Source organism: Ranitomeya variabilis, chromosome 3, assembly GCF_051348905.1.
Source record: "Ranitomeya variabilis isolate aRanVar5 chromosome 3, aRanVar5.hap1, whole genome shotgun sequence".
NCBI lineage: Eukaryota > Metazoa > Chordata > Amphibia > Anura > Dendrobatidae > Ranitomeya > Ranitomeya variabilis.
Genome location: NC_135234.1, coordinates 115,852,855 through 115,868,800, shown reverse-complemented (window position 1 = coordinate 115,868,800; position 15,946 = coordinate 115,852,855). Strand labels below are relative to the sequence as shown.

General features: G+C 44.5%; 1 protein-coding gene across 2 annotated transcripts in view; it reads right to left on the bottom strand.

Annotated features, from left to right (window-relative positions):
• Positions 1 to 1,903: 1,903 nt before the first annotated feature.
• Positions 1,904 to 15,946, bottom strand: part of MTMR4 (myotubularin related protein 4) — an 80,144-nt gene continuing 66,101 nt past the window's right edge. For both annotated transcript variants that reach the window (XM_077294566.1, XM_077294565.1), the window contains 8 exons: positions 14,163 to 14,358; positions 13,891 to 14,076; positions 13,549 to 13,719; positions 11,032 to 11,186; positions 9,231 to 10,272; positions 8,621 to 8,731; positions 6,672 to 6,760; positions 1,904 to 5,093 (listed from right to left, as the gene is read on the bottom strand). In XM_077294566.1, coding sequence (XP_077150681.1) covers positions 4,916 to 5,093; positions 6,672 to 6,760; positions 8,621 to 8,731; positions 9,231 to 10,272; positions 11,032 to 11,186; positions 13,549 to 13,719; positions 13,891 to 14,076; positions 14,163 to 14,358 — 2,128 coding nt within the window. In that variant the 3' untranslated portion in view covers positions 1,904 to 4,915. The remainder of the gene's footprint in view (positions 5,094 to 6,671; positions 6,761 to 8,620; positions 8,732 to 9,230; positions 10,273 to 11,031; positions 11,187 to 13,548; positions 13,720 to 13,890; positions 14,077 to 14,162; positions 14,359 to 15,946) is intronic.

The window sequence follows — 15,946 nt, the reverse complement described above, 5'->3', positions numbered from 1 at the left end:
CCCACACTATTAAAAGTAATGGATGGAACAAACTCCTTGCACATTGGTGATATGAAGGATGAGACTGGTATCTGGGCTAAGAGAATAGGAGGCTGTCCTGTTCCTGAATGATGCGCAACTGTGCTGGGGCGCCATTTTGAGAGCCCCCCTCCCATGCCGAGTAGGCCATGTACTCTCTGGTACCAGAGTTCCAGTGTCAAGGATCTCTCACACCATCTGTGGGAGCAACACCCTCTCTGTGATTGATGAGGAAGACGGTAGGAACCCGAGGCCACTCACCTCAGTGGAAGATTGCAGAGATTCTGCTCTTCAGGTGCCAACGCCATCTTGGAGGCTTCTGGCACTGATAGTGAAGAGGTCGTACTTCTAAGTAAGCAAGTAATACTTGCTGGAGAAGCCAAAGAGGACAGCATATACTGGCAGCATGTTTCTCTTCTTCTTTACAGACATTAACAGCAGTGAGAGGTATCAAAGAAGGGCCAGGAGGGCTGAGAGCTGTGGATCGTGCGACTTTAACCCTCCATGACCAGGCCACGGACCTCCATCATCAATAATAACTGATTGTGCAGGTAGGAGAAGGAGGGGAGCTGTAACTGACACAAATTATTTTTCTCTTGGAGGCCATAACCTGGGCAGAGAGGATAGCCCGTGTCTGGTTTTAATTAGAAAAACATTAGAGAATAGGAGATTTTAAATAAAATTTAAATTAAAAAAAATAAAAATAAGGCACCCATTTGCAATACAGATGAGCACAACGAACCAATCACTTTCTCAGTTTGCGAACCTAATTTCGCAGATAAGAACTCGGCCAGACTTTAATTCCAAACATTGTTTGCAGTAGATTTTTAGACAGAACACAACATCTGAATAAGCCCATCACCTGTATAATTATTTTATTTGAAGTGTCTTATTGTCACAGCACATATCAGGTTGAACACATATCTTACAGAGATATAGTCAGTATTAACATGTTATTTGCATTACCCATCAGTTTACATTGTTCTAATTCTGGTGCATTCCGGTTGAACTTCTTCCCTTCCCAAACGCTCTGTTTTGTGGGACAGGGGAGACATACATAATGCATTTTTTCCACAGTACACAGATATGGAATATTTTTCCATGAACATTTCCACATCACAATAAAAGATCCTCCTGGGAAGGGAACATGGCACGTTCTGAAAAGAGGCAGCAATAACGGAAACTTTTCCATCACGTCTAGCATTATTTTGTTTGCAAATGAAAATGGATTTTGTGGCTGGGAAATTAAATCAAGTCTTAAGCCTGAAAGGTGAGCCTAGAATTATCAGTGATTCTTTAGAAGCACCACTCCAGAATCTCTATTTTTTTTTTTTTTTTTTTTTTAATTATCTCCTCCATTAAGCCATCAGTATTATTTGTACAGTGCCGCTAAGAACTTGTCAATTGCAGTGTTCTGCCTTCTCCTACATCGCTCTGGCACCATGCGATTGCAGTTGTGACTAGTGTCTTCTGTGTGGACCAGAAGGCAATTTCTCCATGTAAGGCCGGGATCACACATGCGAGAAATATGGCCGATCTCGCATGTTAATACCCGGCATTGCCGCCGTCATTCAGGAGCGGAGCGTGTGGCCACATAGCAATACATGCAGCAGCACGCTCCGCTCCTGAGTGACTGCAGCAATGCCGGGTATTAACATGCGAGATCGGCCGTATTTCTCGCATGTGTGATCCCGGCCTTATCTGTGACTCAGAACAAGACTCTCAGACTTACATTAAGAAACAAATTAATGATCCATTGTGTGACGGGTCAAGAGAAAGCCATTGTCATATGGTGCATAAGGGGAAAGGAGAGGAAGAAGACAGCAATCAGTGTACTATGCAAGCACTATATACACTACTAATGGCTAACAAAAAGGGGGCAATTTTATTTACTTTTTTTTTTTTTTTTAAATAAAAAGTTCAAAGAAACTCATTTGTCACGGTCTGCATTTGCCTTAGTGTTCTGGTAAAGTTCCTGTGGATGCCTTAAACAAATCCTTAGGTCCTAATCACTGGCCACTATGTGTTTGATAGATCGAAGTATATTTTCTTTGCTGTATGAATAGTGCAGACTGCACTATTATATATTGAGACATCAATAATAAAAAAAGTATACTAAGCGTTATACGCTTTTACATATGGGAGCCTATGAGTGACTGATACCACTTAGTGGCATCAGTTTAACTTTCGGTCCAGAAAACCTTGTATACACACAGCAGAGTGCAGCGTGAAAGGCGCTGGGGCAGTGAAGCCTCCGAATGATGGTGGTTTGTGAGCGTTCCTAACAAACTGATCCTCTAATCTACTGACTGCCATTTACAGTGAATAATATTAGTAAGCGGTGTCAAGCTTGTGACTTCATGTGTTAGGAATGGTTCCGAAATTACACCGTGCCCCTCATGAGGAAGCCAGCTGTGCTACATGCCTACACTTTACTGCATGTATGATAAAACTACACAATTTCTAATCTGAAATAAGAATGTAAAACCTACGTAACTATTCATAGTAAGGTTACATGGATCTAAGTGGATTAAATCCAGGTTAAAGGGAACCTCACAGCTGATCCATGGTGCCCAATCTGTGTGCAGCATGTATCTGCCACCGGCTGTATTATCAAAGCAGGTATGCTTGACCCTGAAATGCAGCGGCATTATATACTTATATAACCGCCAAGGACTGAGCCGTGCTATAAACTAGTCAGACAGGCGGGTCTCTGGATGCCCCATCGCTGACCTGGATTGACAAGTCTCTGCCTATACACTCAAGTAGGCAGGACCTCTCAATCGGGGGCATTGGGTGGAGAGAAGCCACCAGGGACCGGCCTGTCCAATAAGTCTACAAGACCGCAGTGTTTCAGAGTCAAACATATCAGGTAGAGACCATGCAGTCAGTGTCTGATTCATGTTGGCCATTGAATGGGCAGCATGTATCAGCCGTCAGGTTCTCGAAGGAAGCTTGTCACGTTGAAAAACATCCTGTCCGATTTAGGAATAGTAGGTTGTGGAGAAGAAGGAGAATACATTGACATATTGTTTTGTGGGAAAAAGGTAGAACTCAACAGTTTTTTTTTTTCCCAATTTTATTCTAACTCATTTTGGGCTTTGGAGTCCAGTGGGTGGTCTCATCAGTGACTAACTTCCTTAGGCTACATTCAAAAGGCCATGTACAGAGTGGCAAGGAGTCTCCTAACTCAAAACGTTTGATATGAGGCTGTTGAGTTCGGGTTGAGAAATTCGCCACCATCTTGCATGGACCGGGGTTTCCAGATGGAAAATGTGAAGGCAGCCTTACTTGTGAATACAGAGATTGCGCTTTATCTGTAGTCAATATGACAATTTTCTCGTTTCCCCGAAAACCTGTGATCCACAGAGGACTGCATGTTAAATGTGACCAGTTGCCTATAAAAACGGAATACCTCTTTCACTATGTGATCGCACCAACATTCATCTCTCTCCTCCCAGGAAGCAGACATGCAAGTCGGGTGAGACAATATTGTCTAACAAGTTTTCTACTACACTGAACCATAGTGTACCAAGGTTGTAAAGCAGATTGGTAAAATAGGCGCTGCATAGAATTATTGTACAAGTTGCTTCTGGAACGACCTCATGACTGGTGTCACCAAAAGACGGCATAGTGCGTTGTTCATATCTAAACTACTTTCATTAAAAAAAAAAAAAAAAAGGACTCCAAAGCCAGCAAATCTTTCTGCTACATCTTTGTCTGGCTTTTTCAAAAGTGGAGAATGGTTTCACACCTTGATCAAGTCCACAACATCAAACGTGGCCATAGCTTTTTACGACTGCTGGTGGAAAAAAAAAAAATCCCAAAAGCTCGCAAGAACCAAGTATCTACACGACAACGCTGAAGCAACAGGACACCTCATGGCTGATTTATGTAACAAAGTGGCACTTCACAGATTAATAGTAGAACAAAAAGAAAAAAATCAATAATATCCATTTCTGGCATCACAAAGCCTTTTGGTATCATTTCATCCCTTGTCTGGGTTACATTGGTTAAGTGCACAAAAATTCAAATAGCAGCATTTAACGTGAAGCCCCTCGAACGGAAAACCAGAGAACAGCCAAGACTTAAAAGGAGAAGCTTCAACCACTGAGGAATCAAGTTTTTAAGGAGTCTAACAAAAGGTAGAGTTAACTCTAGACAAAGACATGAAAGACAAAAGTAAAGGTCTACAGACACAGATGAAAGAACAAGTATAGGATATAAGTGCCATCAAGCTGATACATACAAAGTGGAGAAACTCCAATTAAACCCTTAGCAGCAAGAGGCAAACTACCATTTGCAGCAAACTCCTCCACCAAGAAAAGGGTTAATATTCACAGTTTTTTAGCACTCGGAACCTAGTATTTACATGTAAACCCTGCATAAAATGATCCAGATCATTCTAACCAGGTTTGTTTTAGTTTACGCCAGATTTAAAGGCAGCAGGGGCAAATCTCCACTGGACAACAATACGGCACACATAGACCTTAAAATAATAAAAAAAAAGTACAAAATAAAAAATATACAGAAAAATGCAGCTTGAATTCTTGTCACTTTTTTTTTTTTTTATACCTCTGAGCTCTTCGCAGCCAGATTGTCTATCCACATTCCTAAAAGAATTCCTCAACAAAAGGAGTTTCCCCAGAACCATGCCAAGAGTATTCGGATACCAGAATCTTCTAACTGAGAACCCGAAAAGCCCATCACAAATCCTACACTTTACATGGGAAACAACCCTGTTCTGGTGCAGAAGTGTAATGCTAAGGTAGGCCGGTGTGTTGCTTACAACCGAAGGAGGTGTTCACCGGCATGCTGACATATTAGTAGTCACACCGTTCTCTTAAATCTTCATCTTGGCTGCAAGGAACTAACGAAGGATCTTAAAGCCAGACACTCAGCTTGATGCTGCAGTGAGCGGTTTCTTTAGCTGCTGGGACATAAGTTCCCTAGCCCGACTGACTTGGATGTGGTCGTAACAAGTATTGCAAACTAAAACTGGATCGTAGAGTTGTTGGTCAGGAATTGGAAGCTTCAAGTGACAGCAGCCAGCGCAAAACACATTCCCGCAGTTCCTAGAGAAATCAGAAAAAATGACTTGTCTACAGTGTGGAAAAAAAACTTGGACATAATATAAATGCACAATTAAAATTTAATAATGAGCATTATATTTATTTTTGATGCAAAAATCCATAGAAAAATCCTGAACTATTACAATTTACCACTGAGGCACATAATTTGTTTTGCTGTACAGATTGGGACAGAATGAGCAAAGTCCTCGTTAGGGGGCAATTTAATGGCAACACCCAAACGCATGGTATACATATCATTTGCAACGGCCTGGTCTCTACGGGAGAAGATTGCCGCAGTGCAGGCAAAAGTCACAATGGCGTGGTTTAGTAGATGACAGCACGCTTACCTACCATCATCTGCAATCCACGCCACTGCTCAGCACTTTGTGTTTTTTTTTGCAGCATAGAAGGTGGACCTAGCCTAAAACTATGAGCGGTACTTAAAGGAGATTTATGAGACTTCTTTATTCTTTTTTTTTTCCATGGGCCAAGAACTACCAGTCACGTAGCTACTAAGATCCTGCCTGTTCTACTTGGCACTAGGTTAGAGCTGTCATTGACGGCTTCTACTTGCGATTCTGCTGCTTCACGTTAACAGAGCAGCTCTTACTCTTCTGGGCTGCTCAGTCATCGAGGCTGTGACGGCCAACATCATGCTGATTGTCAGCCGGCTTCCCGCAGTTAGGCAGCATAGAGCCAGCGGTAAGTCAGCATGACATAGTCAGCCCCGTCCCGTCAAAAGAGCAGAGCGAAAGAGAATCAGATCCTCTGTCGACGTGACGAGTGTAGCAGAATCGCCGGCAGGAGCGGTCTGCGACTGTTCTGAGCCAGCACTCAGCAGAACACGCAGGTAGCAAATACAAGCCTGTTAGTTCTTGAGCACGCATTAAAAAAAAAAAAAAAAAGTCCTGAATAACCCCTTTAAGGACTAAAGATGACACATTGCTGTAAATAATGCTAGGGATTACAAATGGCTCCAGAGGGGAGATCAGAGCCTTATAGTCCTTTCTTTTCTGAGGTCAGGTGATTCTAAATCTCAGGCAGAGATCAGTCTGAATCCACTTGTCGCATACAGAGATTCAATAAAATATGTTTTTTTTCTTTCTTTTTTTCCTTTATCAAGAATAATTGATAAAATGGTGTTCTGTAAAGATCAGACTTCTGTACACTGCAATGGATAAATGTGCTTTGGGAGATAGTAATATATCTTCGGTCAATTTGTTCATCTAAGTATCTCCTATCAGAGTTTGGCATTCAGAGCAGATTAAGTAGGGATTAGAGATGAGCTGATCGCTTTGGCACAACCCAGGTCCATTCTTCAGGTCAGTGTTCTTTGGCCGTAGACAGGAGCAGTACGAGTTTCCCGACACAGCGTGGTATTTGCTGGCTTGGTGCGATGCGCTCTGTACAGCGAAAGACGCACATGTGACATATATCCAGCCTGGGTAATCCTAAGTCGAGAGGGTACAGTAGTTCACACAGCTCCCATCTACGGCCAGAGAGCTCTGACAAGAGCCACGGTCCTGGGTGCACAAGGCGATGCACTTAGCTCTATGATACCTTGTAGGCACAACAATTTACCTGCAGTGATGTCTCCGTTTGGCCAACCAGAATTCGGTGTCACAGTTGAAACAATGTGAAGCCATGTGATCAGGGACCCACCTTGTGACCTTTTAGTGAAAAGAAAACACACCCAGATTGTTAAGTTACTTCAACTGACAGGTATCCTTACACATGCGCTGTTGGCCGAAAAAGGGTTCAGTTGACTGCTCTCTTTTCCATACACAAACGCTCGTCTCGGCTGAGCTTTCATGCATTTGTAATGGAGAAAGGGGAAAAAGCACCAACTTTCCTCCACAGAGAACCAAAGGAGGAAATGTTTAAATTCAAAATGACCGATGTAGCTCTCCAAAGAGTGAGGAGACCCCCCACCCACACACATCAGGTGACTCGCCAGATTAGCTGGCTTTACCCTCTTCCTCACTGGCAATTTTTAGTTTTTGTGCTTTCAGATTTCCCCTCCTGCTTAACATGAGTTTTTCTCTCTCTCTCTTGACACTGACACTTCCCTTTAGCTTCTATCATAATATGTAGTACATTTAATAACATTAGCAAATACTTCCAATTAGAAAAGTAGTATAGTTCTTCCGATTCGCTATGTCACTTATCCCCACGTGCAGGGCATTGCATTAGCTTAGGTATCCATGGTTACAACCACTCAAAGACAGTCGTTCGTGGTCGTAACCATGAATACCCAAGCTACTGCAATGACTTGTATATGGGGTAAGCGCCATTGAATCAGGCCAACTATACTACATTTCTAATAGGAAGTATTTGCCATTATTATTATTGCACCCACTACCGTATTTTTCCGACTATAAGACGCACTTTTTTTCCTCCAAATTTGGGAGGAAAGTGTGGGTGCGTCTTATAGTACGGATATAGCATGTGGGGAGGGGGGCAGCAGGGAGTGGGATCGCAGTGATATCCCACTTCAGGATGTCCCCGCTGCCGGAATCAGCTGCTGGGGAAACCACATGGCCCCGCTGATTAAGTGCAGTGAATATTCATTAGCGGCTCCCCGCCCACCGATCAGCTGAGCGGGGAGCAGCAAATAAATGCTGCACTTAAGCAGCAACACACAGTTTCCCCAGCACTGATTCTGGGGAGAATCTGTATGTCCGGGGGAGGAGGCAGCAGCAGCAGGGGCCAGGAGATCGCTGCATACCTGCCTGTGCTGGACGCTGAGCTGTCTGTGGTGCACAAGGAGGACCTGTGTGATGTCAGAAGTGGGCGGGCTGGAGCATCACATGGCAGCTCTGAGCCCTCCCTCTTCTGACATCATCATAGGTCCTTCAGACTCCCACCTAGAATCTGCAGCTTCCTCTTATGCCCTGCGCGTGCGCTGTGGAAAGGCAACAAGAGGGAGGGCTCTGTGTGTGCAGTCATGGGATGCTTTTACCTCACCACAGGCTGGCTCCCACAATTAAGAGGTTAGTCTTTACAATACACAATAAAGCACTTTGCCACTGCTTTGGTGAACTATAACTCCCAGCATGTCATAGGATCTGCAGGACATGCTGGGAGTTCTAGTTCTCCCATGGGATTTTAAAGCAGCACTCCAGTGTTATTTTGCAGTGCTGGAGTGGTGCTTTCACTATAAGTCCTGTGCCCCCATTCTTATACTCACCCTCCAGTGTCTTCATATAGTACTTCACAGACACCACACTGGTCCGGCAGCTTCCAACATAATAACATACTATTATATATAACACCACATATAATAGTATGTTATTTATGTTATTAAATATTTTACCACATTTTTTTTCAAATATTTTTTTCCCTATTTTCCACCTCTAAAACCTGGGTGCGCCTTATAGTCCGGTGCGTCCTATAGTCCGAAAAATACGGTATATATTGGGATAGGATCATGGAGATGGAAATACCCTTTTAAACTAATGTGTATGGGTGTATTAGTTTTCATACTAAACTGAATCGTGTGCACATCAGTAATAACACAGAACAGTTACCTCAGTATCTTTCTTATCTACTGGTTCCCAACTGGCCTCAGATAGACGATCTTCACTTTTATCAGAATACAGGTCATCCATATCGCTGCTGTCTGATTCTTTTACGCAAGTCTGTTACCAAAAAGTTTATAGTTAAAGGATATATCATGTGATATAACAAAGTTGGGGAAATGTAGGAAAGCAAATCATTTACGTACTTATGTCATAACATTTTCTCCAGACATCCCTTCTCTTCTCCACATCCCACCCTCCCCTCATTCAACGATTACGTTATTTGCAGATACATTTTTTATATATGTGGATTGTGCTCGAGAGATGGGAAATATGAGCCTTCCATTAAGCTAAATTCTGCACAAATAAAGGCAAGACGTAGAAAGCAAAAAACACCGGGTGTTGACAACTGGATGTGTAGAACGTACTGGAGAAATCAACAATTTACAGAACACTTTTTTACACCCCCCCCCCCCCCCCCAAACACAAACTCTCTAGCTGTAGATTTTCTAAATTGCAGAATCCCCACTATGGTCCTACAATACAGCTACAATGTAAGGGGTAACATCTTTCACAACTCCAAGTGTGAACTTCGCATATCTACACCAAAAGTACTCACAAAGTCATCTTCATAATCGGCCTCAGGTTCCGGAGGTGGAGCACAATACTGTCGTATTTCCAGCTGGAGCTGCAATTCCCACACCTGCCTCCGCAGCAGCTCAACCTCCTGCTTATAGCTGGCTTCCATCTGTCTCAGGCGCTGCTGCACTACATCACTGGGAATTGGTAAACCATCATCGTCTTGGTAGAGAAGAGGTGCAGGAGAAGGACACACCAAAGGAAAGAATCGAGGCCTGGTATGAGACGCTATGGACCCCCTAAAGCTTCTTATTGAGGGGCCAGAACAGTGCATTGAGGCAGGGAAGTTGTATGGGATCTTTGCTGCGTCTCTAGATCCAGCCGGATGTCTTCCATGCTTGCTATGAAGGCTTCTTGTAGAGTACTCGTATGACAAATGACGGCGGAGTCCACTCTCTCCAACAGGTACAGATTTCATCATTCCTTGTAAGCTTTCCCAGTTAGACGCAAGAAAAGAAATCTCATTTCTCGGTAATTGTGGGACGGCTCTCCTATCAGTCCTACAGGCTTCCTTTACCATCTTGATAGATTTAGTCAAGTCTCTATATGAGGTATTCACATACAGGTCACCCGCTAAGTTTGGACAAGGAGGTTTTGTCAAGGTAGGACCCTCCTGCTGATCCTGGTCAGAGATGGATATCGTAATAGTCTGCTCTTGGATATCTATGCCATTTTCCAGATTGGGTTTTTCACTATCATATTTCAAGTCTGGAGAGTCAGTAACTGGAGAATTACCATGACGCGTCACATTATTGTTATGGGCTTCAGTGACTTCTGGCAGATTTCCTTTGTCACCTTCGTCAAAATTGTCATCATCAGCTGCCTCTTCTTGCTTGGTCTTGAGGTCTGCCACTTGCTGCAGAGGACCCTGACATTCTGTATCACTACCCTCATCATTGCCGCATCGCGGGTCCAAGCTAACTTGATGATTATTTAAGTTCGGGTCACTAGACGTGCGTGTCAGCATTCCCCCATTATCACAAGCAGTGATAAGATTGTCCATCGAGCGCGTTTTGGGTAACCTATTGAGAAAAAATAAATAAAATTTAAAAAAAAATGATATTTTTTTGGGGGGGAGATATAGAAAAATTCTGTGTGTTTCATAAACCAAAGCTTAAGAAAAGGCCCAAAAGGGGCAAAACCAGTGCTTCCCAAAACCACGATGACATCCCAGACTACAAAAGTGACCACAACAACCAAGCCCTGGAATCAAGGGGTCTCATGCTGTATGCCAGCGAGACCAGTGGTTGGCTACAGGCATGCAAAACACTAAAGAGCCGGAGAGCAGAGGGGGATTTACACAGTGGCGGACATCTCTGCTTCCGGTTCAGCTGCACATGGGCCTAGAGGGGAGGCTTGTCCCAGCCATACAGGACTGCTGGGCAGTACATCGGAGCAAAAGAATAAAGATTTTTGTAAAATATTCCCTTTAGCTGCAGTGGTGCCATGTGTATGACCAGACTGAAGCTTATGTACTTAAAAGTTTGTTGCATTGGATGAATAAAAAAAAAAATACCAGTGAAACAAAATAAATAAAAACACAAATAAAAAAAAATAAAAAATAAATCAAAATCAAAAATAAATCTTACAGTTTTGAGCATACAGTTCTTATGAAGTAAAAATTAATTCTACGATTACAAGATTTTTGTAATCTTCTATATGCCCTCTCTAATTTACTGGGCAGCACGAGTGTCACACAGCAGGCGTAAATCACAATTTAAAGAATTATTTTTTTTTTATTCGAAAGCATATGGAGGTAGTAAAATCGTAATAGTTTATACCTATCTAGAGAGCGAGAATTAAAGTCTTGTCCTTGAGAAGCTGGAGAAAGGTAGAGCTCCATTCCATCATCAATAGGCATACAAGGTGAAGATGCAGGAATGTATACCGCTGTCCAGAGCTGAAGAGCCCGGACGTGACAAACTGGGTGTAGAACCTACCGAACAAGAATGTTTAAAGTTTGGTCATATCAAAACCGCCTTCAAAATGCTCATTATATCAAGACACCTAACAAGGCCACCATCCCATAACCGACAGTGCTGGAAAAGTAGTTTGCAATGCTAATGCAATTAATTTCTACAAAAAAAAAAAACCCTCAGAAGAGAAATGTGAGTGTGAACTCAGCCATATTTGTTCAAAAGGAAAAATGGTTTGTTAGGCAGTGAAGACCTGGAGTCAGATATGTAGAATTATCTATACGTTTCTCCTTCACTTCTGGAGGTCAATCGTTTGGAAAAGTTAAAGCAGACTTCATTGATCCACACTCAACCTCCAACCCACCCAAGAGCTCTGGAACAGGACTTCACAATGAAACTCTGGTTTAGCTATAGACCCTTAGTCATGTTTTAAGACACCGACTTACAGGACAGACAAATAATTGTCCTTCTGGAGGAATACCAATCTGCAGTCCATTAAACTGAGGTAGTTTTGGGAGTCAAAAGTTATTTTCGAACCTAGAATTTTTTTTTTATGAATTGAGAAATGAAAAAAATAATAAAAAAAAGCTGCTAGTCATCTGTCCACACGAATGGTAAGCACATTGTTGATCTACTGGGTAAAGCCAATGCCAGGCAGTAGACCCAGAAGATCCCAGCTTGTCCTGCGACACAGTATACCATGTGACAGTACTATATACAGCGGCTTTTTTGCACAGAAGCACGAATATCAAATTACATGATTGGATACCCAGACGCATCAGCGAGTATCACACATGATGGGCTCAGATATACTGGGTCACCAGCACAGTTGAGGATACACGTGTCCTGCTGCTCAGTACTTTGCATGATATACTTGGGTACACCAGCTAAGCATCACACAGGAGAAGAGGCTTTGGGAGACCTGCTCAGAATCATATATAATCGTCGATGTGCCATTCATGTCTGAAGCCAAGATGGGCGGCATCTGCGCAGTGTAGCGCCGGAGTCAATGCATGTGCATACACCGTGCTATTCAACAAAATAGCACCAGATATCGCGGGATGCACATGCGTTGCCTCCAGCCCCATTTTATTGAAGAATTTTACTACAACATCAACATAACAGTGCGTACGCGCTGGCCGTTTTTGGGGTTGCAGTTTGGGCACTCGGTCTCTAAAAGGTTCGCCACCACTGTTGTATCACCGGAGTCAGCGCGTGCGCACACCGCGATCTACGTTGCCAGTTTATTGAAGACACTGTATAAATGTATCAATAAAAATGCTCGCCACCCAGACATAGAACGGGTTTAATAGCTAGTATAGAATAACATCACAGGCTCAGGACTAGCTCCGAATCATACTGTTTTCTACACTGAGAACTTGCATTGTGTGTTACATTCAAATCCCTCAAAACAGGATCCAGATGGATAAACCCCAGAGAGGTAATCACTATAATGAAGCCATCGTACTGCTCTGTTGGGGCGGCGTCAGTAGACCATGCTACTGTGTCAACCCAAAAAGACACCGCTGGAAAAAGGGCCAGAAAGAGAATTAAGGCCCCAATTCATCAAAGTGTTCACGCCAGAAAAATGGCGCAATTCACCTTACAAAGTAGTAACATTTTTGTGTGATGTGAATTTGTTAAAAATGTTGCAACTTTTGGGGTTTCCATACCAGTCCTGGCCAGGGAAGCAAGCATGGGACGGGGGCATGGCAACACACTCACACACATCTAATTCCTGACCAGACATGGTGCACCTTACACCAGAAATCTTAGACCAGTTCCTGATTAATAAGATGCACCCGATTCATTAAGTGGTGTGAGCTTCTTAATGAATAAGGCATCTTGCGCTACAATTAAAACTCTCAAGAACATCGCCAGTCTTAATGAATCGGGTTCCTTCTGAAAACCATTTTTGGACAGAACTTCCAACCAAAGCGCTCAGTATGGGAGCCTAGACTTCGATAACAGGACAACTAGTACTGTCTAAATTATTATAAGCGTAGCTATAACTAATAGCAGCAGTGTCTGACTTGTGCGACTATAGGACTGCATCAGCATTGTATAGAACATGAACGGCTTAGCTACACAAGCATTATAGACAGGATCACGTGCTAAAAGGCTACGATACACCAGACAGACAGCACAGCACCATGTATGACACACGTAGGTACACCGGCTAAGCTGCAGAGTATCACACAGGGTACACCAGGCTAAACGGAGAAGTAGCATTACTTAAATCACAGCATTAGACACATCGGCATAGCCATAACATACCATGACGCTGCTTGTGATCCCAGATTCTGGAGTATTTCTGTAGCTTTTGGATAAACTATTTATATGTTTTTTTTGTTTCAGCATATGTTCCTGCAGTGGACTTACCATCTCACCGCCAGGCATGTAAAGTAGATTGTGAAAGTTCTTGTTGCCAGTTCTTAATAGGGACCAAACGGAGCAGGTTCTCTTGTAAATGTTCCGCGTCTCTCGCTCACATGGATTGTTGGAGAGGAACGTTCCGTAGAGACACGAGTAAGTGTGCTGCACCAGCTTCACCTGGGATCAGATAACATGACATTTCTAAACAATTTACCCAAACATTTTAGTTAACCTAAATATTGCAACTCACAATATTCAATTGTACTTTTTTCTTCAGTTTACATACTGAACACTGATTAAAAGCTAATTTATTAAGAAAAAAATTATTAATGCAAAGCGACTTATTACCAAGAAGGTATGGTTGAATTCAAAGTGACAAGGAAACTGGTGGAGAAGCTGGTGGACGCAGTCTAGCCACTGTAAGAAGACTGGACATTGCTCGTTCTGATCTTCAGCATTTTCCTGATGGCCACAACGATCCCCAAACTTATGGCCATAATCTAGCCAGTCTGTCTCAACCAAAACCTGGAATCCCTAAAAAAAACAGGCAAAAAAACCTTGCTGTGATTAACACTACAAAATGCAGACTAAAATATTTATCTGTCAGCAAAACTGTTCACCTCCAATGTTCGGTAATATGGATCCAGTAGAAGCTTTGCCAGGGATACAATCTGGGGGGTTCTGTCCCACCCATCGGAGCAGTGAACCAACACCGGGCGCTCTTCTCGATCCACTGCGTTGGCCACAACAGTGGCAGCTTTCAGCATGACAGAGAGGTGCTGCAGCCACTTGGTGCTTTCCAATGCCGACAGCCAGCTACAAAACACACAAGGGGTTTCTCAATCAGACAGGTAAGTGGCATCTTAAAAGGGAAAGCACACGGCGATGGCATTATTTAATGGAAATGAAAAAATGATCAGGCCAAAAAATCATAAGGGAAAAAAATCCCAACTATATGTTAAAGTCTAATTTATCCACTACTTTAACATTGATGGCCTATATCTGATAGGTAGGGGTGTGACACCTGGCACCCCTGCAGATCAGCAGTTCTTTGGTACTGAGCTGCTCCACATACCGAGTGCCGCAGATGGGCTTTGCACATCTGTCACCTATTCAATCAATAGGGGGCTTATGTGTAGGAGCTGGCCACTATCAGTAGATGGAGCAGCGCTGGAAGGCCGGGTTCACACTTGCGTTTGAGTAGAGTGCGTAGGGCTGCGTACTTCCTCCCTACTTCAGCATGCTTCATGAGTACCTATCTTTAACATTGGGTACGCAGAGACATGCGTTGTATGCAGATGCGTCCGCACACTTTGTTTTGACGTGCCCGCCGACTGCACGGGAACACTGGGGATGGGGTGGCCATGCCTACTAGGATGGGCATGAGGTGGCCATGCCTACTAGGATGGGGATGAGAGGACCATGTATACCAGGATGGGGATGAGGGGGCCATGCACACCAGGATGGGGATGAGGAGGCCATACATACCAGGATGGGGATGAGGAGCCACGCACACCAGGATGGGGATGAGGGGGCCATGCACACCAGGATGGGGATGAGGGAGCCATGCACACCAGGATGGGGATGAGGGGGGCCATGCACACCAGGATGGGGATGAGGGGGGCCATGCACACCAGGATGGGGATGAGGGGGCCATGCACACCAGGATGGGGATGAGGGGGGCCATGCACACCAGGATGGGGATGAGGGGGGCCATGCACACCAGGATGGGGATGAGGGGGGCCATGCACACCAGGATGGGGATGAGGGGGGCCATGCACACCAGGATGGGGATGAGGAGACCATGCACACCAGGATGGGGATGAGGGAGCCATGCACACCAGGATGGGGATGAGGGGGGCCATGCACACCAGGATGGGGATGAGGGGGGCCATGCACACCAGGATGGGGATGAGGAGACCATGCACACCAGGATGGGGATGAGGGAGCCATGCACACCAGGATGGGGATGAGGGGGCCATGCATACCAGGATGGGGATGAGGGGGCCATGTATACCAGGATGGGGATGAGGAGACCATGCATACCAGGATGGGGATGAGGAGCCACGCACACCAGGATGGGGATGAGGGGGCCATGCACACCAGGATGGGGATGAGGGAGCCATGCACACCAGGATGGGGATGAGGGGGGCCATGCACACCAGGATGGGGATGAGGAGACCATGCACACCAGGATGGGGATGAGGGGGGCCATGCACACCAGGATGGGGATGAGGGGGCCATGCACACCAGGATGGGGATGAGGGGGGCCATGCACACCAGGATGGGGATGAGGGGGGCCATGCACACCAGGATGGGGATGAGGGGGGCCATGCACACCAGGATGGGGATGAGGGGGGCCATGCACACCAGGATGGGGATGAGGAGACCATGCACACCAGGA